General features: G+C 38.1%; 1 protein-coding gene across 1 annotated transcript; it reads left to right on the top strand.

The window, feature by feature from the left end:
• The first annotated feature begins 284 nt into the window (after positions 1-284).
• On the top strand, positions 285-24,494 carry FAM178A (family with sequence similarity 178, member A). The gene is made up of 20 exons (XM_009323279.1): positions 285-329; positions 659-725; positions 1,186-1,310; positions 2,919-2,976; positions 4,251-5,407; positions 8,014-8,096; positions 9,053-9,169; positions 9,441-9,608; positions 11,412-11,514; positions 12,991-13,066; positions 14,824-14,965; positions 15,424-15,532; positions 16,716-16,892; positions 17,456-17,553; positions 18,274-18,361; positions 18,879-19,001; positions 19,826-19,903; positions 21,636-21,722; positions 23,110-23,178; positions 24,351-24,494. Exons 1-20 carry the CDS (start codon positions 285-287, stop codon positions 24,384-24,386), a joined length of 3,006 nt encoding a protein of 1,001 aa, XP_009321554.1. The 3' UTR covers positions 24,387-24,494.
• The last annotated feature ends 1,956 nt before the right edge of the window (positions 24,495-26,450 follow it).

Below are 26,450 nucleotides of genomic sequence, written 5' to 3' on the forward strand. Positions count from 1 at the left end.
TCTGGTAATAAGGCAGACAGGAATTTGCATCCCAGCCTGGCACCAGATGTGTGAAAAAAGCAACAAACAGTGGTGCAAAAAGGGTTTTAGACAACAGGAGGAAAGTTACAGGGTTAGTTGAACTTTACAACTTGCAGACAGAACTTTTTGGTTAGACTTGATAGCAACTAATAATGCACTGAAGAGGGTTTGGTGGCTGATGGTATTGATAAGGCCAGCTGCTTACCACTATAACACCTTTAAAAAAAAAAAAAATATATATAGTAGGCGTTAACCTGCTCAAAATGTCGACAGTGGAGATGGGGAGGTTGTTAACACCATCACATAAGGTACTGGTGAGGTCTCATCTGGAATAGTGGATACAGGTGAGGTCAGACCCATTTAAGAAAGCTTAGTTTAAGCTGGAAGGGTGGTTAAGACTTACTAGGATGATAAAGGAAACAGTTTGAGTGAGGAAACTGACAGGTCGGCTTCATTAGCCAAGCAGAGTGAAGGCTAGAAGGCGATGAGGATGCTGCTGCTTTCTCTGATCTATCAGAAAGAGCTATCAGAAATAAGAGCTGCTGGCATTAAAAGAAAATCTGTAGCAATAAATTAGAGCATTTTAATTTTATCAGTATTCACTGTATGGGTATTTGGGTATTGTTCTTTTAAAAAGATAAAGTTATGTTTTCTCTTCAGAAACCAGACCATTCCAGAGTTCTTCAAACCAGTTTTAAAGCAAGGTAAATATATGTTTTTTAAATGGAAGATACTTATATGAGTTTTAATTATATAAGTGTGCAGAAGTATAGTCCAATCTCATTCCAAATTGGAGCAGCAATATAAGGAGTATAGCTTACCAAATATGTCAAGATGAGCACATTTAAATTTTTTCTAATAATGTAACTGAAAACATTAATTTCCTATTAAAATGAATTTCTTTAAATAGTGATGTAATTATTATTTCAAGTTACTGTCTCACGCTTAAGCTAGATTTTTTTTATAACAACTGAAGCTGTGACATAGATCATGCAGTTCTTTTATATGAAATAAATCGCATGGCACTAGCAAAACTAAATCATTAAGTAAATTCATTTTGGATTGTGTGTGAGAGAGAGAAAATATCAAGTAATACAGTCCAATAAGACTTTTTTTTCCCAATATTGTGATTGTGAATAATTTGTCTTTTCTTTTATTTCTTAGACCTTGGCCATAAAGACAGAACTGTGTTGTGCTCACCAGACAGAGGAAATGTAAAAGATGCAGGAATCGGACTGTCAGTTTTACACACGGAACGTTTTGGAAAGAAAATATCTTCTCCAAAGAAGGTCAGAATTAAAAAGATGCCAGACCAAACACCAAACACAAGTCCTGTGGTAGATGCCTTTCGGAGAGGAATTAAGGAGAAAAAGGACAGTGTAAACATTTTAGAGAATGGCAGAGTGTGCAAGGCACTGGGTTCGTTGTACCCAAAAGTTGTGGTTCAAAAACTCCTTATTACTGCAGGGTCTCGCAGCTGTTTCTTGGCTGAAAAGGATAAAACTGTCAAGTCAGAACAGGGAAGAAATGAGAAGTGTCGGGGTGTAACAAGAGTGCCGTTGTCTTGTGGGAATAGTTGGGAACAGAAAACCGACTGTATGGATCTAGAAGACACTAGTTCAGACTCTGACAAATGGGTTTCATCATCAGAAGCTGATACTCGAAAAGCCTGTGCTAGAAATAATGGCACTGCGAACAACACGTCTCTGTACCAAAACCCAGGGCTTCCCGTGAAATTTCCCTGTGCTCCAACTGACTCTGAATTTAGGTTGTCACTGGAAGCTCTCTGCAGAGGAAGGAAGTGGAAGAAACATAGAATGAAACAATCTAAGCCATATCCTGTAAAGCCATTCTCAGGAACAAGTGTATCACATCAGGTGTGTTTAAAAGGGTCGTTAAAGGTGGAAATCGGTGACCCACTGTACATGTGGGGTTTTTCGTTTGGTTTTTTTTTTCCTTTTTCAATGTAGGATGAGATTCTTGGTGCTGCCTTTTTCAGATGTAACAAAAGTTTATGCTCTTTTTGCTATTCCTTTGTAAATTTTAGGTCATGCTTGGGTAAGCTGATTCTTAACTATTTTACAATAAATGAGAAATCCTGGTTTTAAAGCAGGGAAGATACTCTGGGTTAGATGCAAGCATGAAAATGCAATGGAAATTGTAACTTTAAATTGTATTTTGTAGATAAATTGTCTTTATTATCCTAAATGTCTTTTAACCTTATGTTTTCTTACAATTTAGTGTAGCGAACAGCGTGGCAAATTTCTGCTAGTTTGAACTGCTATTAACTGCAACTTCTGATTTATGCACTTAAGCCACAGTATTTAGACAGAGGTGGGGGTGGTCCTATTAAGTATGTAGCATTTCATTACGGGTTGAATTATGTTCACTTTTTTACCAACCAAGAAAACCCTTTAAAAGGTTGCTCATTATTTGCAAGGAAGATCATTATGTGTGCCTCCATAATGTGTTATGAATGGAACAAAAAAGATTGTTTAGCTTGTGTTTCCTTTTCTCCGTAGCACCCCTCCCTCTGTATTTGCTTGTCTGTGCTTTCTGTCATTTTGTTGTTTAAGTTCCTAATGACTTGTTTGAGGAAAGCCTGCTGGGCTATGTTGCCGTATAGCCCAGGGTTGCAAGTGGCTAATGGCCCTAAATGTGGAGAGATTTAGAACCGGAGGCCAATCTGAAGAAAAGATATAAAATTCGGGTTGTGGAGAGTCCTTTTGTTGATCTTTGCAGCTGTGTTTTAGGTTTGTCTTGAAGTATATTACCATATTTCTGGGGGTGTGTGGAACTAAGTCTGTGCTGGATTCAACGCTTGGCTCAAAATGTCAACATCCTGGTTTTAAAAAGTATTCAATTAACTTTATTATTTTCTCTGTCTTTATTTTTAGGGAAATGAATGTCCTTTAAGAAAAATACCACATTCTGGTTCAAGGGAGACTGCCTCAGGTAGAAGCAGTGCTGATAATATGGAATTAAACAATCATGTTAATCACTTAGTGTCTCTTTTTAATAGCTTTTTTCCTTGAAGTTATGTTTTTCTGTTTTCTCTCTCAAAAAAAAAAACCAACCTACTGCTGTATAGCCAAGGTTATTTCTAATATATGGCAAGCTTGAAGAGATTTAAAAGTAATTTGGGATTTTAGTGAAAAACAGGTTGTTTGTAACTTAATTAGAAGTCATGATATTTCTTTGTCTTAAGGCTTTAATCCCTGATTATTTTTATGGTTTCTCTTGCATTTTGGAAAATCCACATTCACTGTGGTGGTTAACAAATTTGCCTTTCAGCTTAATCCAAAAAGAACATTCTTGTTGAACTGAACACTAAAGTTTAGCTGGTTTTCTTGTTGCTTTTTGCCCCTTTTAATCACATAATTTTGTTCTACAGTAGATAGAACCGAATATAAAAAGCTTACATGAATAGAAGCTTGAGCTACATCAGTAGGATGATTTAAAAAAAAAAAGGGGGGGGGTGGTGGCAAAACAAGGAGGGTATTCCCATGTTGTGGGTCCATCGCTGTCAGACTCTCTGCTGCTATGCTTCATTTTCCGCCTATGCTAGCACTGGGACTTGGCCAGTGGTGCGAGGAGCTGATCTGGCTGAAAATTGAGTTGGGAAGTTCTCAGCCACATCAGCTCCATGAAGTAGCTTGCCATGAAGTGTCCAGGTGCTGGTGCCAGCTTAAGGCAGGAAGCAGAACAGCATGGTGAGGAAGGTGAGCTCCGGTGCCATAGAGCCATAACCGGAAAACAGATTTCTTCATATTCTGAATGCTTTTTCATGAGCACTGTTAAAATTACTGCAGTGTTTCCAAAATACTTCTAGTAATGCTCATTATTTATAACCATTATATGTAATTATGGAAACTTTATTCCAGTCCCATACCTCAACTGGGCTATTGTCTGTTTCCAAACACTGATTGATTCTAGTGCATAGAAAAAGTGTTCTACGGTGGCTACTGAGCTGCTTTAAAATAAAAGGATTTTATTTCATTTCCAAGTTAGTTACAATAATAACATAATGGTACAGTATCAGCTAAATCTTAATTGTGGTCCACTGTGTGCAAGCAGGATTGTAGTTTCTGATAAAAATTTCAGTCATGGTTGACTTAAAAACAGAAGTTATTTTTTTAAAGGGTAAGCTGTTATAGGTTTTTTTGTTGGTTTTTTTTTTTGTTAAACATGACAACAGTGGCTTACTTTTTTTCTTAAACACTTCATAGATGACCCATCTCAACCAAAGCCAACGCAGGTTTCAAAACATGAGGCATCTTCTCCAAATGCACTGGGAACATCATCTGAGATGGCTGTTGGTATGCAGAAGAGCCAGTCTGTTCCTTCATGCTGCCTTGGATTTAAGATGTCTTCTGGGCGATCCAAACAAATAGACTTTCCTGGGAAAAGAAAACACACTGCCGTGAGTGTGGATGCAGACAGTTTAAATCAATCTGAATTATCAAGTTTGAATGACCCTACTTTTAGTAGGTCATCTGCAAAATGCAAAAATAGGAGGTCTGACTTTGTAAAAAATATCCTTTTAAAGTCTACTTGTGGTGATGTTCTGCAACTAATGGAGGCTGCTGCTCTACCTAGACATGATTCTACTCTTCCAGAGGAATATCTCAACTCAAGTGATGAAAATGAGAAAAATAATTGCTCCTCTGTAGGTTTGTCATCTTCATGTTCTGCACACAGTCCTGGTAAAAATAACCACATTTCTGTTGTGGGTACCAAAGAGAATCAATTGCAGGTGGTTAACTCAGGCTTTTTCTTGGAAAAGTCCCTTCCTTTTTCTCAGGAAAAAAGTACTGTGTTGCCTTCTTTTCACCGCTTAACACAAACAAAAGGTGTGGAATCTCATCTCCAGAATGCTGGCTTATCTCAGGTATCGAATGCCAAGAAGGAACAAGATGGGAAAAGGCCAGAAAGACATGCACACAATAAAGCTTACGATATTCAATCCAGCGACAGTTTTTCAAAAACAAAAGACAAGACTTCAGAAAATGCTTCTGGTTCTTGTTCAGTGGAAGGTTCTGGGAAACCTGCGCTCTCAGAAGAGACTGGTAAAAGTGTTCCGCGTTCATTGTCTTTTAAAGAAGGGGGCATGGACAGCAGCCATATGTCTTCACAACTCTCAGGTGAGTTAAAAGTAGAAAGCACCTGTACAGACAAGTCCAAGTTGAACAGAAAAGCAAAAAGCAGCTTTGACAGTGAAGACGAGAGTTTGGAGTGCAGTCTAGATGATGATGATGAAGAAGAAGTATTTATGCCACTGCAAGAAATTCTGTCTTCAAGTCCCAAGCCACAGGCAGGAACCCTGGAAGAATCTTGTCTTGACAGTTTTTCTCAGGACACAATGACTCCATTACTGAAGCTTCATGTAAGTGGCTAATAAACGAAAAAAAGCACCTTTGTTATATTGTATTTTTTGGTATGTTTTCTTCCTTTATTCATAACACATGAAAACTCAGAGTTATTTGCCTGCAAAACTGATTACTCGGCTTACTTAAGGGTCCTATGCTTAGGTGCAGCGTAGTCAGAGAAAGGGTGCTTGTCGCTATGCTTGCCCTTGGAATGGCTGAAAGATGGTTTGTGCAGATGAATTGTATTAGCTGTATGTCTTTCGGTGGTTTTTAGGAGTCCAGTTTTTGCTTTTTCCCCCTAAAGAAAGAGGCAGGAGGTTACATTTAGAAGATGTACGGGATTTAATGTTTTCATTTTCCTGATCAGGTAAGATTTTTATGAGTTGAAGTTAGCTAGAGGAAATTGATCTATCTGTTGAGAGATCTGTGTGCTAGACTCCAGTCATATATCCTTGTCACAGTCTGTGATTGTCAGGAATCTGTGTACGAGTTCTTGATCTGTAAGTGTGATGTTTTCTTTGAGGCTGAATTTCATGGAAATTGGAGGTATTTTAGGAAGGATTTCAAAAAGCTGAATGACTTCTCCTCACAAGGGATGAATGAAGAAGTGTTTGAATCCCAGTTCACAGGATATTATGGTGAATTGATCTGTGTTTTTAAAAGTTAGCCTATTTGTTCAATAACAGCTTGTCAAATAAGTTGTGATTTTGCAGTTTTATTGTAAAAATAATGGTTTAATTAGGAAGATCCTGCAGTAGGACTTAGTGTGGCCTGGACAGCTGACCCCAGATGACCAAAGGGATATGCCACATAGTGTTGTGCTCAGCAATAAAAACCAAGCAGGGGGAGCTGGTCTGGCATGTAGCCATTCCTCAGAGTCTAGCTGGGCATCCTTCTGCTTGTGGAAGGTGCTGAGTGATTGCCTTCACATCACTTTTTCGTCTTCCCCTCACCCCTGCTTCCTTCACATATTAAACTGTCTTTATCTCGACCCATGAGTTTTCTTGCTTTTGCACTTCTTATTCACTCCCTTGCACCACTGGGCGGGGAAATGAGCAAGCTGTGTGGTGCTCAGCTGCCGGCTGGGGTCAGCCCACTGCTATTTTCTACAGTAGAAAACAAACCTGCTGTTAGCAGAATACCTGTATATATACTCTTGTACTTGTCTTCTCCTGTTTTTAAATCTCTGAAATGGTTTATTTGTTAACTGAGTTTCTCTTAAAGAGTATCTCTGTAGGCAGATATTGAACAGCCATAATTATTTTCTCTCTCCTTATCCATTAACTATACAAGCATGTTATAGATCAGGCTTTTGTGGTTACACACGTATTCCACAATCTTAACCAACATGTCTACATAATTAATGGTTAAGACTTATAAACAGATGCAGCAGATCAAATGTTTGTGGAACGTGAATGTCACCACAACATTTGGCCTATCCTGTTTCTGCATAATTAATGGCCAAGTAAGACAAAACAGTTAAGAACTGTCCCAAAATTTCCATGACCATGGTTTTTGCATATACTAGCATTCTTCTCTTGTCTTGTAAGAAGGGGCATATGTGCAAATTGGAATCAAGTCTTAATTCCTCAGTTCAGAAGTTGTTTTAGGCATATTAACAGGATATAAAATAAGGTAAGAGGTCTTCAGCTTTCCCACAGGATTTCCCACACAAAGACATGCTGCTTGTTACATTTGAAAGATGTCTGTGAATACCAAAAATGAATGCTGTATTAACTGACTTTTTTATTAGCAGGTGGACATTAACTTCTTAAACTAACTTCTGTTACCTTTGGGTAATAGAAAATCTCTAATGAGAGGGTACGCTTTTATTGAATTGTGTTCTCCAAAAATGAAGGAGCTCATAGGAAGAAGCTTTGTCACTAGTAAGAAGCTTGCAATTTAAGAAGGTGGTGTCAGAAGGGCACTGCTTGTCCAAAGAACTGAATCATGGCCATAAAAGATTTCAAATCTGTGCTACTAGCTGAATAAAACACTGGCTACTGAAAACCAGACTAATTTTACTAGCAGTTAAGACTTTTTGTGTGTTGTTTTTTAATTCTATTTATTAGCTTCTTAATTTGGGTTTGTATTAGGATTTTGATTGGAAGCTTTGTTTTGCCTGATGATTTTGGAGGTGATGTAGCAAACACTGGTGCTTTGCCCTCTAGGGACTCCTGAAAGTAACAAAGAGCTACTGAATCATTTTTGGAGTTTTTTGTCTCATGCAAGAGAATGGGGATTCCCAGGGTCTCAGTGGATGATAATAATAAAGCTGTGAGGTAAAAGGCTTCTGATGCTAATGCTCTTTGTGAAGGTTAGCTGAAGGTCAGCCCCAGGGAGAGATGCAGAGACTTGCTTTGCTGTTCAGATCCATTGTGAAGCACAGTTATTTCTAAAGTAATCGCTGAGAGAGATTTGACCATTACATAAAATTGTCAAGGGACTGAGAAACCTAAACTGTTAATCGTCTCTTTTTCAGGGTCACCTTTGAGTTTTTTATCTTCAGGTAAAATATCATTAAAATTGGAAGAGGTTTCTATTTTGATTATGTTTATTGTCTAATACTGAATGAATTGATAGCTTGTGGTATTTTTTTAATTTCTTACTATTTCATTTACAGCTTTCTAAGCCTCCTGTTGTTAGCCAGGTGTCATATGTGAACAGTTTAGAACATCTCTTGAAGGAGAAAGAAGAATCTAAAAGGTTTGTTTCTTAAAGCTGCTTTGAAAAATTTGGGATGGAATTGTAGAAGCTTAGATTTACCTTGTCTATCCAAATGGAGTTTGGGTAGCAGCAAGCTAAGCTTTGCCTGCTGATGCCACCAACATACATCTGATGGGACCTACAAGTGCGGCTTAACTGTAAAAGCTGCATGACAGGCTCCTTCCAAGCAATAATGAGTGATTTGTGATACATCTGTCTACCCCTCAAAAGCCAGACTGAATTTACTCTGCCTTTATTGTAGGTCACTGAGCCAGCCAGCAGCTGCTGGTCAGGCATGAAATAGAAGCATTTATGTAGACTGACTGTAGTAGTTTCTTCAAAGGCATTTGTAGCTCAGTTTTGGTTTCCAACGTTGTGTAGACTGTCAGTATCTGAGTAGTTACGCAGTTCAGTGAACAGAACTAATGAGTGTTCTTGCAAGAGGTCTTTTGGGTAGAAAGTGTAATGTGGTATATGTATTAATGGCAAGTGGTGGTGATGGGTATATATGTGTGATTAACTTTTTATTAAAGAATCTGACCCTAGTAACTGTGGGCTGTGACTGACTGTGGAGCAGTGAATACTCCTATAACTAATACTATTTAACAAATAAAACACTAGTATGACACTTAAGAAAAAAAAAGATTAAAAAAAAAAAATCATCCAGCAGATTGAAAGTTTTGTGCAATTACAAGAAACTGTCAGAAGTTGGTTGAGTGTATTTGTCTCTGACAAACTCGTGATTGAATGTGTTGTTGGAAATTCATTAGGCTTTGGGAAACTTTTTATCTTGGAATAGCAAGATGCTTGTGTTTTGCACAGATGCAGTGTCACATGCTTTTGCCATGCGTAATTGGCTACTGACTCCTGGGTTCACATTCAGAGCTTATATTTTGTTGTCTTCTGTTGTAAATACTAAATGGTGATGATATGTTCTGCTGCTACTGTTATTTCAGGGTAGATGAACTAGAAAAGCAGTTACAGGAAGACATACAAGGACGGGAAACTGATTCTTCAGATGGCGAAGATGAGGAGAACGCCAGTGGAGATGAAGATCTCTCAGAAGAGCACAGGTCCTTCCAACTCCAAAACCAATTAAATCTAGTTCTTCACTTTTCTAGCCTTTTTTCCTAATCTCTCTCTCTCTTTCCATCAGTTGTTGTTAATGTTTAATGTGAACCATTTTTATCGTCTTTCGGGGTTAGGTGGATTTTCTTGAACATTACTGTATTTTAGCAATTCAGCTTTCACATAAGGCTGATGTGTTCATCTGAAAATAACTGTCTCAACCAGCAAATAGCCTCTCGATGTTTAAATTCATAAAAGCAATTTTGAATTTTACAGGGCGTTTATAAAGAGATTTTCAGTAATAGCTCATGCCATACCTGACTACCACCCTGGAGAAGACATATTTGATTTATCAACCTCTGGGAAAATCTTCAATCAACATAACCTTGACTTGAGGAATTTTCATTTCATCCCTCAAAATCCTATAGAAAAGCTCCTTCTTAGGTAAGAATATCCTCTTTGCTCTGTTGTGTTTACTTGTGCAATTTTCTTCAGTGTTAGTTTTTAAGATAAAATAGTATCTTTGCGTGCAAATGAGCTCTGCCTTACTAAGTAGGCAAGACTGGCTTCCTTTCCAGGTTAGGTTTACACAAGAGTTAATCTTGAAGCTTCCTTCTTTCCTCCTCTGGAATTCTTGAAAAAACATCTTAAATGAGACATAAGGAAAAAAATAGGTGTTCTGGCCTTTTCCATATTTCTACTGTGTGGGGTTATCATTGATAATCTGACCAGTTTGTGGAAGATAAATGCAGAAGTGAAATGCTATAATGAACAAAAGCTTAACTATCCCAAGACAGAAAGAGGACCTTTGTGGTGAACTGATCTGTGACCTACTATTGTTGCATTATGTCTGCTGAAAGACTTCTACGTGTGTTCGTCCTGAATGGGCCTGGGACTTAGGATTCCACTTAATGAGGATTGCAGAAAGTCACGATTTCTGACATCTGTTAGATTCAGTCACTGAGCTAGCAGCGTGTCTCTGCGTATACACGACTGTTCTGTAACTCATAGGGATTTGTATTCTATATTATGAGGCTGTCCGGCTTCAAATAGCTGGACAAATTCTTGCCTAATACCACAAGTGCAAATCCTGAAAAATTCTGGTTATTTCAGTTGGCATTTTATTCCAAACTTGCATCAGTGAAACTGAGAGAATTCATTTAATCTTAAAGGATTTTGCATACACGTGTATGTGCTGTTGTGGGTGTGAAGAGGAGGAGGGTGGCTTCTCCTCATCTCTTGAGGAAGTGATGTTTGTGATACACTCCTTTGGCTTCAGGCCTCTTTATTAATATGTTTTGAAGATCACAAGGATATAAGCTTCAAAAGTATCTTGTAAATCAATCAGTGACTGGAGGAATGAGGATTAAACAAATCATCCCTTGCAGAAGGCAATTATGATTTAATTGCTTATGCTTTCTGCCCATTTGGCACAGCTGGCACCTACTGGCTGTCCAGTTGGCACATGGCCCCTTTCCTAGCCACTTGTTCAGTCAGACAGGTAGAGGGTATATGGAGAAGTTAGGCCAGAGACCTCTCTGAACAGAGCTACCTGTTTTAGTAGATACTGAGAATAGAAGAGACTAAAGAAGGGTATGTGGGAAACAATATCGTTAATTCAGCTGCTTATGACATACCTGACTTTCTAAAGAAGACTAAAGCTAAAATAATTCAGTAATAAAAATGACATATTTCCTGTTCTTCCAACAGCTGCTTTTTGCACCTCGCAAATATGCAGAGTGACATTAGACTGTTTGATTTTAATTGCTTCAGTTTGCCTTCAGACTCTTTATTTAAAAGACTACTTTAAAAATTACAAACAAAGTTTCTTCTCTTTTCTTTTAGAAGTGTTGGTAAAGGTCACTGGACAGTAAAAAATCTTATTCACTGGTCTCATTGAGCATAGCAGCCCTTCTGTGTAAACAGGCATAATGGTTCATAGTACAATAGTGTAAATCAATGTTTGTTCGAAGCTATTATTTTCTAATAATACAAATGTTTCCAGATTTTATAGTATGGCATTCTGGAGAAAAAGATAGTTGTTCTAAATAACAAACAAGGTTTAATTACTATAGTGTTTCATATAGGTAAGAGCACAAGAATAACATCTGTTTCGGATGTTCAGATCTTTGTTTGCTGTTGATGATGATCTGAGGGGTGGGGAAGTTCTTATGCTTTTGTGAAAGTGCTGATTCAACCACTAATTGATTTTTCTCCTCTTTCCCCACCCCCATCTTTGTCTTACAGTTCTGGTGTAACACAGCAGCTTTCTTTAGCTATTAATGGTTTTCTAAGTTCTGCTTACAGTTGTATCTTGTGTCCCATACAAATTATAAAGTGGCTTTTCCAGGTAAGACTATACTATTCATGCAGTTATACTTTGTTCAGGTGTAATATTCTTCCTGGAAGCCAGTTGTAGCAGGAATAATCAGAACAAGTTTGTGAATCTGTTGCATTAGGTTAACAACTTTTAAATCAAAAAATCTTTCTGGGTTCTGTTTTGTTCTCCAGTCTGAAATACTTTGATGGTCACTAAGGGTAAAACACTAGGGATAACTTTTTTCACTCACTTTCAGAGTGATTGCAAAGCTGGACGTCCCTGTCCAACCTTCATTCGTGTTACTGCATTTGAAAAGGGCACAGTACGTGCTAGGTGAGAAGAGATTTCAGCATATAATAATGTGGGCCAAATCACAAGCAAATGTTAATCTTGCTTCCTTCCACCCTTAAAAAAACAACAAACCCCCCCACCCAAGCATGCTGCGGTATGCAAAAGTACCATTTCTACATATATAACCTTGTAAATCATCAGAGATACCCGTATTATCAGATTACTTTTCATTTGGAAAAGGTTGACATGCACTATGGCTCAGGAAAAAGTCTGGAGCCATTCTCAAAGGAAGTGTGGTGGCTGTCTGCTTTCTAGACATCTGTGTCTGTGTCTAAATCCCCAGGAATTTACATTGTTCTGTTACTCACAAAAATGCCCCTCTCCAATCTCCATTCTATTATTATTTACCACATTCTAACTGTGCCTGAAACAAAAAAGAAAGCTGGACCGCCCGTGAAATTGCAGCCTGGGTCTGTTGACTGGCTTTCTGCTTTTGCTGGAAGGGAAACGTTTTGCTCCTCCATGTCCTTCCCTCCAGCCAGTAAAAAATTGCCTTCCACCCCTTCTGTGAGCCCTGGTGTTCCTCTAATAAGGAGGAAGTGCGAGCCAATTCAGCTCACTTTACAGAGCAGGAAACTGTCCAGCACTTGGGGGAGAAAAAGAAGAGTTTTTTACTGGGCTAGTGAAGTGCTCCAGGAAACCTGAACTGTACTTCATAGTCATGTTTTTGTAGTTAAGAGTTCCGTGAAAAACTAAGAATTCATTGTTTTGGTTTAGTATTGCATATGTTCAACTTGCCCATGACTGGAAAAGGTTGTAGTTAACTCTGTTGTTCCTGCTCCTGATCAAGGAGTTCAATTTGATCACAGATGCAAATAGGCTCCAAAGGGATACGTGGTTTCCATTCTTTTAACCCTCAGTACTTTCTTATGAACCAACAGATTCAACGTGAGATTACAGCATTCTGATATTGCAAATAATTAATATTTAAAGTATTTGTAGCATCTGTGCACTGCTTGAAATAATCCATATTCACAATATTCTGTTCTCCTTGGTGTATCTCGCTTTAGAGGCTTTGTTGCTTTTTTTTCCTGTTACTGTTTCTCACTTTATTTTACCAAAGAGTTTGTTTTGTGTTTTTTTTTTTTAATTAAAAAAAAACTGATGCCATCATGCAACTTGGTGTTTGACATGTAGCTTCTTTTCTCTCCACAGATGATGTCTGTTCATCCTGACTATTGTGTTTCCACCCAGATTTTAGAGAGATTGATGGAGATAACACTAAAAAATGGTGAGTATTTGAAGGATGGAAAACGGACCATCTGAATGAAGGCATTTCCCTTCTGTTAAGTATAGAAAGGTGTTGGGGAGGAATTAAAAGGCACTGGCTCTGTTCTGTGATTCTGGCTTGAATTTAGGTTCTTCTGTTAGTTACGTAATGCACAAATGCTAGGAGTTCGTCTTCACTGAGTGTGTGCAAGCTGTACCACAGCATGTGGTCCTGGCATGTATTTGCAAAGCAGTGCGTCTGGTATAGAGCCTTTTAAACTCACTTCTGTTACTTCACAAATAGAATTGACCTGAAGAGGACCCCAGTCTGCTCAAAAGTTTACTCTCCTTTCCATCTTTGCTTTAGAAGATGCAGACATTAATTTCATAGCTTAAGGATTACAAGGTGGTTTTCACGTAGTCATACCCAGTATGTAGCACTACATAGTTCACTTTCCAGGTAAATGGCAAAAGTGAAAAGAATCACACACCTGCACAGAAACACTTTCCAGGATCTGTTTCAACCCACACCGCTGCTCGTGTCTTGTGTGTTTTGCCTTCCTTCATCTGTACTATCAAATACTTCTCCAGTACAAGTTCCTTTGTATGTTCTCCATGTCTTCACTTTATTCAGATCCATCAAAAGTCACTAATTCATTTAAGCCTGCCAGTTAACATCGTTAAAGTAATGCAGTTCTCTTGAAGTACTTGCTCAGGTCTGTCCAAATTGTACCACGTATTTTGAATCTTGTTTGAAATAGGACTGTGAGCTGATAGGAGAAGGAATGTAGCCTCCTTTATTTTGTGCTTTGCTGGCATTAAGCTTGATTCTGAATGAGCAGTTTAAGCTGATCAATGAGCATTCAAAGAATTAAGGCTGGGAGAGATCCCAGCAGATCTCTGACCTCAGAGCCGGATCAAATAGGCTACAGTTGCTCCTGGAAAGTTGTCTAACCACTTTAAAATTGCCAACTGTGAAGTCTTTAAAGCATTTTGAGACATTCTGTTCTAGTGCTTAACTAAGGATCCATCTTTTTGTTGTTGGGTTTTTTTTCTGAATTGAACATTGAGATCTGAACCTGCAGCGTCTTGAGTGTTGTTCCATTATATTTGGGTTTTTTCTTACAAACCTAGCTCTAAGACACAAAATTGACCCAATTCAGAATTCTAGTGACTTCTGTCGTTGTTTGGAAAACACTGCATCTAATTTGATGTTACCGTGCTAGTTTAGTGTCCTATGGATAATCCTCTCTAGACTTTACAGACTTTCAGATACAAGTAATCATACAAATCAGCCCTTTTTGCAATAAGCTTTGTTTCTTATTTCTATCAAGTGAATTCCATCTGTTTAGCACTTCTGTTCTAGAAGCCTTGCCTGTTTTAAAATCTTAGCTCCACTTCCAGTCCCACTATGGTAACACCCTCTTACCTATACCTACACAGAACAGAATTTATGTATTCTCTTAAAAGTAAATATTGCCTCCTTGCTTATTCTGCCGTTTGTGATGAAAGAGAGCTGTGAGGGAAAATGGGTGGAACTTTAAAGTAATTCACCTGTTACATAGGCAAGATGTTTCTCTAGTGTAAAGTACTGTGTTAGACTACCTTTTTTTTCCTGTCATGGTTCTGAAAGTAAGCATATCATTCAGTGCACCAACTCTTCTGAGATGAGAGCTGGTAGAATTGATGCAGACGACTGAGCTTATTTGTTTCCCTTAAAAGGAACTAATGCTAAGAACTAAATTTAAAACTAATCCATTCCATGTCTTTTACTTGTAGCTTCCATCAGTGATGAACAGTCTAAACCATGGATTCCTTCACTAGCTGATGTGTCAGCTGTTTTTGTCAATATGGGTGTTGCGTTTAGATCTCTCTTTCCATTGCAGCATCTTCAGCCCAACTTTAACGAGTGTGATATTTTGTAAGTGTTTTCCTTTTGATATTTATCACTTAGATCCTGTGAAAGCAAGTCTTGTGCTTAGAATGTAGAATCAGAAGGTTCTCCTTTATTTGCCCTCCCTTCCATCAAGCCATACTCTTCTTTAAATTCTCAGTTCAGGTCTTAATGAGAATAAGTAAGCCAGGACTTTAAACAGTGCCTGCCAGGTAAGGATTCAGCAAACCAGAACACTGTCCTTTGTCCTGCACCTTCCTAATGGACGTTTACAAGAATTGTTGCCTAAATAGCTGGGCAGAATTGTAAGTAATCGGGTTACAAATTAAGATAGATGTGTGTGATCTATAACTGAGGATTGTTTTGATTTGAAGGCATTTTGAAACATGCAGGGTTTTTTTTTTCCCCTTCAGTTTGATGCCAGTAAGCCTTTGTGGGCTTTTAAATTGTTGATTTATTGCTCAAATTAGTGTCTCTTTTATTAGAAGTCAGATGCAAGAAACAGTGAGTAAACAACAGCCAAGAGGAGACCTAACCTCTGCCAGTCCAGCCTTCTCCAGTGTACCAGAAAACAATTTAATTAATGTGATTAAGGTGAGAAAACTCTAGTTAGTGTAGGAGGGGTTTTTGTGGGTGGTTGGGGTTTTTTTGGGGGGTGGGAGTTTTTTGTTGCTTTGTTTTGGTTTTTAGCAAAAACCTCGGTGTCTTAATCTAGTCTGGGGCATGTTTTGTGAGTAGATGCTATGCTGGGGTTTCAGCTTCACACTCAGCAGAAATTATTGCAGGCTCGTTGCAAACTTGAGAGTTTCCTTTCTCCCTGACTTCCATTGGCTTCACTCACAACTGCACAGTTCTGCCGCCTCCCTTTTGCAGCTGTGGCACTTTATCAAATGTCTTTGCTCCCTTGTGTAGAAGAAACTATCCATTTCTGTGTTCCAGTGGAAATGAGAAGGGGATTTGATGTTGGGTTGTACGTTTTGTGCTGCCTCAGTGTGTTAGTGCAGCTCTCCAGAGGTGCGCGGTCAGTCCCTGTGCAGCACAAGGTGAACGAGGTGGGAGCTCACGGAGGGCAGGTGGAGCTGTGACTGTGACTCTCCTGTGGAAGTGAGCTGTTAGAGCCGTGCGCTCTGTCCTGTGAGACCATAAGCCAAATGAGTGCTGGTCACACTTCACAGGCTAGTTCTCTGTGATTAAAGGTGGTACGGTGAAAATACTGACTTTATAACTGATTTCAGAGTTCCTTGTGGAAGAATTTGAATCCTCCTGACATCATTTCTTTAGAGATTTTTAACTATAAAATCACTTAGTTCAAGAGGAAGCACTCGGAGCGTCTCCACTAGAGGCAAAATACACATCCCTTGATTAATTTGTGTTCTCATTTACAGACATATCCCATGTTGTATGTAACCCATGTGATAATACTTGGGTGGGGAAGAATCTCTTGATTTATGCTTTCGGTATTACTTGTGTATTTAGAAAGTCTGTCAGTCTTTCATTCAGTTAGATGAGGATTATCTGTGCAGTGGAGAAGTTTCCTACTCTTGTAATGTCCAGGGAATATTGCCATTGTTCAGAAGATGAGCCTCCAGCAGGTATATTAAAAAAAAAAAAAAAAAGTGCAGTTACTGAGAGATGGGGAGATGTTAGTACACAAGCGTTGCAAGAACAATATATCATTTGAGGTGCATTTTAATGTGAGGGTGGAAAACTTAAGTTCTCATACTTTAAAAAAAACTAAACCAATTTCAGATTTTAATGCTTTTTATTTCTTTTAAAGTTTCTAGGTTTCTGTACAACGGCAGTTCAAGGTGGATATACTGATCAAGAAATATTGCTGCTGCTTCTATTGCTATTTAAAATAAGCTTGGAGAAACAGTTAAAGCAAATTCCTTTGATAGATTTTCAGTGCCTTTTCATACAGCTTCTGATAAGTATAAAAGACTGGGATACAAAGGTAGCTTCATAACTAGTTTTCTTGTACTATATTTATGAAACTGCAACTTAGTTTTCAAGAAACTTCTGTTTTGAAGTTTTTGATTTTTTTTTCCTTGACATTTCGGAAAAATACTGCTTGAAAATGTAATATGAACAAATTGGGAGCTTGGGATTTGTGTGAGATTTTGGAGGTGGGTGGGTATATACCAGGGGTTTTTGTCACATGACATTATGCTTGCCTGTCCTCTGCTGCAAGGGGACTGTTGTATTGAACTTAATCTTATATTTACTAAAATAGCTGTATGTTTAAAATGGCTCTCTGAAAGAATGAAGAAATGGTTGCACTAAGCTGATAAGCAATCTGATCTCAACTACCCTACTGTAAAATAGTATTTAGCAGACTTAACTACAGGTGCAATACAGAATTATCTTTATGCACATCATCTCTTACTAGATCAATTCCTTTTAACGTTTGTGCTGTGTATGTTTCTAGGAAGTAGGTGTGTACTCCTTTGCAAATAAAACAAATGCCCACCATATCCGTTCTTCAGTATCGGGATTTTTGTTGTTGTTCTTTTAAAGATGCCTGAGCTCTGCCTGGCAGTGAGTGAACTCTCCAGTCATCACCATAATCTCCTGTGGCTAGTTCAGCTGGTGCCTAGCTGGATAATACGTGGACGGTAATGACACTGTAACATCAGAAATATGTAGTATCATTAACAGCTAATTTACTTGTATCATTAACAGCTGATATATTTGTATAAGCTCAAAGTCTGATAAATGCAATAGGTATTACATGGTGCTTTACAAACAAAAAAAAGTATTTGGGTTTTCTCATATGTTAGAGATGTATATGCGATTCTTGTTGTGTATATATAGCTTCTTGATCACCTCTGTTGTGAAAAAGGGTTATTTTACATTTTACATGTAGTTTTCTGGGCTGCGGACTTCCTGGTACCCTATAGTAAAGAAAGACTTAACTTCAGATTCTGACATCCATCACCTATTCTAATTCTTGTCTGAATGACCAAAAATTAAGTTTTCTTTGGGTGATTTATACCTGCTTTTAAGTGTCAATCTGTTATGAGTTCTGTATGTTTGAAGTTAATAAATTATAATGTATCTGAGCGAGGAGAACGGATTGGGTCCTCAATTTCAGGCATGGAGGCGAGTATCTATCAGTCTTTACTTGTGCAGAAGAAAAGCTGCAATGAGATAAGGGTACTTACATTTTACTAGCCTCTCTACTAGTTTAATAGCACCTATATTCAGAAAATCCAATTTAATAGTTGTAGGCAAGTTTATGTCTAGGGAAGCCATGCATAGCCTCATATACTTTGTAGAAACAGTGTGGATTTAAGAAATTCTCTGAGAGAGATTTTTTTTTAATTGTTTTTCAGGGAAGTAAGAAGACGTCTTAGCCTAGTGATAATTTCAAAGCTTCTTAATAAAAAGCATATAGAAATACCTGATGACAGTGACAAGCAGGTACTGCATATGTGTGTGTGTGGGGGTGTGTGTATAATTTGAACATTTAGAAAACGTGTATATTATTGTTTGTGTCTTATGTTTTAACACTGTAAGGCTATTTTCAAGAACCTTGCAAAATGACCAATTAGTAATTTTTAGTTTAGATTAGTTTTCGAAGTATATTTGCACATGTGTGTAACCTGCATGTTCTGCAGCTTCTAAGTGCAGTATTGTTTATGTGCCTAAACATTCATTTGGACATCGGAAAGAGGTCTACACTTCTTTCAGTCTTCCTTTTGTGTTCATGTAGAGTCACTCTTTGTTTTTGTAGGGTTGATCTTTCATTGAGGCGCAACGTACAAAGACTTTAGTTTGTGAATAGTCAAAAATTATCCAGAGCACAAAAACTTCCATTTTAATTAAAAATCCCTTTTATGTTCTTGTCTTTGTGGACAAATAATATCGTAGTGGCACTCGGTTTCCAATTTTCCATTGCTAGTAAACCAGCCCAATTTGTTAATGTTTGTATCTGTAGATGTCTCTTCTGCATCAGTTTCTGGTGTACATGAAACCTTCTAATCTACTAAAGAAGATGAGAGAAGGGCTGGAGCAGCAGGATGCCGATGGAGACCACCTTCATACAGAACTAGAACAGGAGGTATATAGCTGACAGTGCATTTTTGCATTTGTCTTTTTATGCATCTTCTACAATTTTGAGAATCTTTCTTTTAATTTCTGTTAACTCAGGACGGCTCTGTACATGGAACTGTACGTACACTATTTTGTTGCTGTTCACCTGTATAATTGAAATATTACTCATGTTCAATGTTGATTATAGTCATGGAGGAAGGAAAGAAGTAGCATGTGACGGAGGAAGCTGTATTAGGCTGTTTTACAAACAGGGAAATCATCAGATTTTCTGCATGGCTAAGTCACATGGATGTCTTGAGTCCTGTCGTCTGTAGTCAGAGGACCATCCTCCCCTTGTTCTGATGTAATCAGTGGAAACGGTTTGATGCTGAGCCAGACCTTCACCTGCAGGCTTCAGAAAGAGATTTATGAATCTCTTATCTTTTCTCATAAACAAGTATTAGAAAGATTTAGTATTTCCATCCATCCAAAAATTGAATATTGGTTTGGTAAATAACCAATATATAATGGAATCTCTTAGCAGGTATTTTGATCTGGATGTAAATGATGGGAAAATAAAGCCAACTGCTGAATTTAATTTTCCATAATTAAAACTACAGAAAGTTTTGTAGATTACTTGGGTAACTTAAAACAGTGTAATACTGTTTTAAAATGTTTCTAATATATTAATGTACTGTTTCAAATTAGTTCTTTAGGCAGATGGGTAGGCATACTTGTCCATTGATCTGGCGGCTGAAGGAATCATTCCAAAAAGCAAAGATAGTGCTATATCTAGATGTGAAGAGTTACGATTGTGCTTTGACTGCTAAAGCTCTGTTGATTTTTCTCCAGGCATACTACCTAATCTACATCCTCCTTCATTTAGTCAGTGAAGCTAGTTTCTTTGATGCTGTAAATTCTAATCAAAGGGTAAGTAACTTAAGTGGCTAGATCTTTAGATTTTAAAAGACTATTTATCATGTACTTTTGGTCTGTTTTGGTAAGAACTATCATGTGATAGAAGATCACCAGTGGATAATAGCACCGGGGGAAACTTTTTGTTCTGGGCAAAGCAAATGCAGAAGAGCTTTCTCTGCACTTACTGCAGGGAAATAAACCTCTTCTGCGTTTCTGCAAATGGGATTACCTCAAAACATAAGGCTGTGGATCAGCAGACATTTAGTTTGTTATCTTTCTCAGAAAGTAACTTGGAGATTAACACAGAAATTCTTAGAAGTCCAGCAGTCCTATGAACTTTTGAAGTAGGGTTGAAATTTTTCAGTCTAGAAGAAAACCACTTTGAAAATATCCAGTAAAATATGTTCAAACACATCAGTTTTCTGTGCCGGAGTGCAGCCATGCAGCAAGCAAGAGCTAGGACTGTATCTCTTCTGTTCTCTGTAGTGATAGTTCCCTTGCGCCGTGTGATGTGAACATCTGTTAAGTAATACCTTCTGCTTAGCCTTTCAGTAATCTTATTCAGATTTCTGTGATCACTTTCTGTGAGTTGCTTGCTGCAAGGTGTTTGTGTACACCTTCTGCCCCGTGGAATCACTCTTGGCTGTTAAGAAATCTGTTGTATGAATTGTTTGAGAGAGACAAAGCAGTAATGTTTGGTTACATTTCGTGGCTTAAGTGTCTCAGTTTCCTACTCAATGCAAAAAGATGATCACAGTGTGATCTGAAACAAAATCATCTTTGGTAAAGAAAAAAATTATATTGTGATGATCACTTGAGACTTGTTTTTTACAACTGCCTTCCTGAAGATTTGTGGAGAACTTGATTTTTATTTTTTTTTTTTTTAAGTGTCTGTATTTCTTGATGAAGAAAGAGTCTATTATTCACTGACTTGGTAGCCATCAAGTGGCAAGAGGGGTGTGGCTGAACTGGGTAGTAGATGAATATTGTGCAGGCTAGACTTTGTATAAAATCAATATAACTATTTCATTTCTGGTACTTTTCCAGTTAGATGGGGTAAATTGTCATGCTCTTGCAACACCAGCAAATGTTTATAAGTAGAATTTCAGCGTGTCTCACCTGTTCTGCGGAGTGGAGCCTCTGCAGCTGTTCAGTGAGGGATTGAAAACAGGAATTTTATGAAGAAAATCACAGAATGTGAAAGATCTTGGGAGCCATTATTAAGAGATTATGAAGTTGCAAAACTGCTTTATTAAAGTAATCAGAAATTTAGAGAGAAATAAAAGATCCATGCAGAAACCCTGGATATGTTTTACCTGCTCAGCCAATTCCTGAAGACTGGCAAAAGAAAATTACCTGAGCCATTATTACTGAAAAGATGGTTTTTATCTATTGTAACTTGAACTTTTTTTCGCTGATAAAAGATCTGAATAGCACTACGCTTGCTACTTTGGGGACAGAAGGGACTTAGAAATTAGCTAGTAAGAACTCTTAAAACTTGTGATGTGTAGCTCTGCTATACTTCGAAACTATTTTTTAAAGCTCTTAGACCTGGTTTACCAGGTGCATACCAGCAACTGTTAGGGGATCTTGTGATCCTGTTTTCTTTCTTTTCCCCCTTTCTTACTGTATATTTCTGAGAAAAATTCAAACTGAAGCATATAAATTTTAAATAATATTTGAAGAAAGCTTTTAGTTTTGATGTGGAGGATTTAAATAGCTGTACACTTTTGTCTTTATTTAGCAACACCTACTGAAGCTTTGTGGTGCCTTAGATAAGCACATAAAATGTGATATTAGGGAAGATGCAAGGCTGTTTTATCGAACTAAGGTAAGACACATAAGTTGGTGGGGTTTTGTTTGTTTTGGGGTGTTTCTTAGTGTTCTTCATGTGTATTGTTCCCTCCTCATCCCAGCCCTGGAAATTCTAAGAGTTCCTCATGGGTTTGGGTTTTCTCTGGTTTGCACGTATATAAATATATGCCTATTTTAATGCACTGAAAATACTCTTTTTGCTAACAACAGGACTCTGAACAACTGTAATGTGTGAGCTTGTCTTCCTTTTAGCCAGGCATCTCAACTTTCAGACCCACAGGGTCGCTCTGTTTCTTTTCCTGGCAGTCACTGACAGTCGACTCTACTCGTAAGAGCAGAGGCTACATGGAGGGGCAGGATACAGGGGAGCGACTGAAAAACTAGCCTATCTTGCATATGTGTCTGTTTTATTTTCAGATTAATTAGGTTAGTTAAAAATGTTGTGGATTTAAGCCAACAGTGTATGTGATGTAGCATCAAGCTTGGATAATTGCCTTTCATTTGCTTTGTGGTGTGGGGCTTACTAATGATAGTCCTAATTTTGTGACTTTCATGCTTTGCATGCTGTTGTACCAAGCCAAATCAGATGACTGACCTCAACTTTGAAAAGCCTTGGCTTCTTCAGCTTTAAATCAAACATTTGCATTTGTGTGCATCCTTACCTCTCAAGAAGATTTTTCTTTTTTTATTCAGCCAGATTAGTAGAGCATGGATCCTTGTAACAAATTAGTGACTCTTGCCTTGGATTTTTGTATCTCGGGTCGCTTTCACTTTTGTTTCTATTGCCCTTGCACTGCGAGGGGAAAATCTTACTCTGTTTTTCCCCGTCACTTCATTTGTGTAATAGTACAGTAACTTCCAGAGGATGCCACTGTGCTGGGTTTTAACACAGCATATGAAGCAAATCTCAGTTCTGAATGGCTTGGATTAAACACCTGCTTCTGAATGGTTATGAAAAGCACAGTTTTATGTATGAGGAATTAATTTTGGAAGCAGACAGTGCTGCCTAGTTGGCTTTTGTGATTGCAGTTGCAGGCTCCTTCTCTAGGTACAATCCGACTTGTGTAACAAACCTAACTCACCTGAAGGATGAGAGGTGGGTGTTTGGAGGCCAGAGGCTTGCGTGCTGATTCCAAACACTTAACATGGGGAATCACGTGCCTGTAATGTGTTTGTGTGGAGTACATGAGTTTGAATTCAGAGACCCAGATTACAGGGATCTGGTTGAAGTTGAGGTGATGATACTTTGTGCCAGCTGTAAAACTGTTCCCTCCCAGTAAACCCTTGGGTGTTTGGGTTATTCGGGGTTTTATGGATTTGGGGGGGGACGGGACAGGGGGTATGGTTTTGGCTTTTTTAACAGAAACGGCTAAACTAGTCAACCTGAATTTGCAAATTTGCAGGTAAAAGACTTAGTTGCTAGGATATATGGCAAATGGCAAGATATGATACAAACCACTCGGCCTACTCAGGTACTGTAATGAAACCTTCTTCTCTCTTTTCATATTGCAGGGTGCATTTAACTAATTTTTTTTAGCATTTGAGAATAGCGTGTTGTTGTAAAGAGGGGTTTTTTTTCTTCAGAAACAACATGGCTGTGGAATACACTTAGATGTATTAGAATAGATTTTAGTTAAAAAATTCTTACTTTGCTGGCTTCAATAAAACCAAGGTTTCATCTTTATCCTTAAAAGTGCTGCTTTCGTAAATGGCTTGCGTAATACACTGACATGCTAGTACTGAGTCAAGTCACAGGGCCTGTCTCTGATTATAGTTATTAGCAGATGCTTCGAAAAGGATGTTGGGGTGGGAATGCAGTGATGCGCTTCCCGCTGTTGTCTGGCAGCGTGTGACTTGGAGGCTACTTGAGTCCAGGGCTCTATCCACATGTGTTTAACGGCTCTTTGTAACTCCTCCCCCTTTGAATGTGTTGAATTTCAGGCAATGATTAGGAAAAGCCTTTCATGCTCTGTAAAAGTATGCAGTTGTAAATAATGTCATGATTAGTCTTTTGTTAATATTTGCCTTCATGATATCTAGCTGGCCTTGGTGGAATAGGTGGATAACGTCTACTGGTATCTGAGTTCAGAGCTGTTTCTTCCAGTCTAGAGCTGGAAGAAATGTTTTATTTGTAACGTGATCAGGCCAACAGTTTTGAGTCCTGTCTTGGAACAGAAAGCTACCCGTCTTGGAAAAGCTTAGCTTTCCAGTAATGTAGTGTATCACTTACAGAAAATTTAAATTATACATATATGCTTAGTATTGATTTCAGTTAAAAATTGTGTCATCAACCATTCGTGTGTAAAGACTATTAATCGCTCCCAGCAATGTGCTAAAAAGACATAATTTGTAGTGTGTGTGACGTTTTTTGTTATAGAGGGGGAAGGGAATGAGACAGTAATACACAGCTGCAAAAGCTACCTAGCAATTGATGAAAGTTGATAATGATGTAGCTCTTTCAGAGTTGTTTTTTCAGAGATATTTGGAGTTGATTCACATACGGGGAAACTGGCAAGTGTTTCCGAATAAAATTCTAGGGACTTGCAGCACATTGTGGTGGTTTCAGGCTAAGCACTTGCCTACTCTACTCTTCACTTCTATCATTGTTTTTCTGACTTGTTGCTATTTTGTTTTTACTCTTTAGGGAAAACTGCATGACTTCTGGGAGCCAGATTCATGAAATCTTGCCTAGTTCAGGGAAAATACCAGAAAAAATCTGAAACTAAGGAAGATGTAGAATGAATGGAGCTTCACCTTGGTTGAAAAAGAAGAAATCAGTCACCTGAGTTAGAACTTGAGCTTGATTCAGGCAAATACTATAAACACAAGGATCTAATTTGATTAACACTGCTTTTACTACAAATACACTACTTCTGAAAAATTGAAGTGGGTAAACTGAAAAAACCCTAGCTATTTCTATAGCCCTGTCTGAATTGGCTAGAAATATTTTATCATATTGAAAGGGAAGTTTTCTTGTTTCCATTGTTAATCACAAGACATATTTGAAAACCGTATGTATTAGTTTTCTTGCCAGCACACACCTGCAAGCATTGTTTTAGGATGGCTGGGAAAGGACTGCCCTGTGACATGGAACGTGAGTTCAGAAACAGTGTTAGACCTCTCCTGTTGTGAGCAGGTGAGGAAGTGGTTCAGAGCTGAATAGCAGAATTGTCTGCACATGTTAATCTGCAAAGCAGAATTGGTATGACCATCCAATGCCTCTAAAAAAAAAACCAAAAAAAAAACCCCCAACAAACAACAAAATACAGCAGTTGCATGTGAGCAAGTGACTGCTCTCGTGCTCACTTGAGGGTGGAAACAGAGCTTAAGAGTGGTTGTGCCCAAACAGGCTAAGTGGATGCTTCTTTGCTCTGTGGTTGTGTTTTATCAAATAGCAAAATGGTATTTGTTACTACAGTGATGCCTTCATTTTAACTTCGCTTCCTTATCTTCAGGCATTAATTTATTTATGCAGTGAATGCACAGGAAGTGTTTCTTACAAGACCAAGTTACAAATGAGATCTTATTACACCAGTAGTATTGTTATACTGCTCTTTAAGAAACAAGCATATCTATATTTGTTATCTGGCTTCAGCACTTTCTCTAAATGGAGAAAATACTAATCCTAAAATATCAGCTCAGTGGAGATTTGAGGAGATGAGTGTTTGGCCCACCTGCCTGAAAACTGTGAAAGCCGTGTGAGGTCTGAGTTCCTTTGCGTGAGGTCTTGCCGCACACACAATGTGTGTGCAAAGCTCCAAGAGCTGTTTGTGAAATAATCGAAGGAAGATGTGATCTCCTTTTGTGCTCCCTGTGCAAATGCCATCATTTAAATCTTACACTGTAGTTTGTCTGCAGGATGCGTGTATATATGAAGAGAAGGTTAAGGTACTGGGTAGAGGCACCAACTGGGACTCCCTTAACAAGTGAGATTTTTAATAATATCAACATGTGCATTTTATAATACTGTTTCCTTTTAATTTTTGTAGATTACCCTGTCTTGTCTTGTATGATAAAGTCCCTATAACTCTCCAAGATGAGAATGTAAAATAAGGCTCAAAAAAACCCCCAACAACCAAAAAACACCCAAACCCAAAACCTTCAAATTTCAGTATGTATATTACATATAAAGGAACTGCTATAGAATGGACACGTCTTATAGGGAAGGTATTTTATTTGCAAATTCATATTACATGTTTTGTCTTTCATTTCAAGTGTTAGAGAGTGAGCCTGAGACTGCAGCATCTCTGTGCCCTTCACAGGATAATCAGCTTATCTTTGTTCAAACAAAAGTTATGCTTGTGGCATTGTTCGGGGGGGCAGGGGGGACGGGACGGGACACGGACAAAATCCCTTTCTGTTTTTAATCTCAACATGTTATTTAAGAATTGGAAGAATCTACCTCAAAGGGTATCTTTGTTTGGCAATAGAACTCCTTTAGGCTAAAAAAAAAAACTATGTGGTGTTGTATAGGTATGGCAAGGCCGTCCTTTCCTCTCCCTGTCTTTGATAGCCTATCAGCCTTCCCTCTGGTAGCAGTTGCTTACTATGTTGAATATATTGTATGTAATTTTATTAATGTTTATATTTTTTCTCACTAATGTTATATAAAGTTTAAAAAAATTGCAGGATATGTTTACTGTATGTAATGTGTATATATTTTCTTACCATGTAAAGTTGAAGTTGCTGTCCTGTATATTTTGGAGAAGGAAAGGGGAAAGGTTCAGATGAACAGCTTTTGTAC

Source organism: Pygoscelis adeliae, unplaced genomic scaffold (assembly GCF_000699105.1).
Source record: "Pygoscelis adeliae isolate BGI_AS28 unplaced genomic scaffold, ASM69910v1 Scaffold294, whole genome shotgun sequence".
Lineage (NCBI taxonomy): Eukaryota > Metazoa > Chordata > Aves > Sphenisciformes > Spheniscidae > Pygoscelis > Pygoscelis adeliae.

Excerpts from the sequence above, each read along its gene's own strand:
- FAM178A (XM_009323279.1), top strand. The coding sequence starts at position 285 with ATGTCGACAGTGGAGATGGGGAGGTTGTTAACACCATCACATAAG. Across the intron at positions 1,311-2,918 it reads AAATATCTTCTCCAAAGAAG|GGAAATGAATGTCCTTTAAG; the intron begins GTCAGAATTAAA and ends CTTTATTTTTAG. Across the intron at positions 13,067-14,823 it reads GGAGATAACACTAAAAAATG|CTTCCATCAGTGATGAACAG; the intron begins GTGAGTATTTGA and ends TTTTACTTGTAG.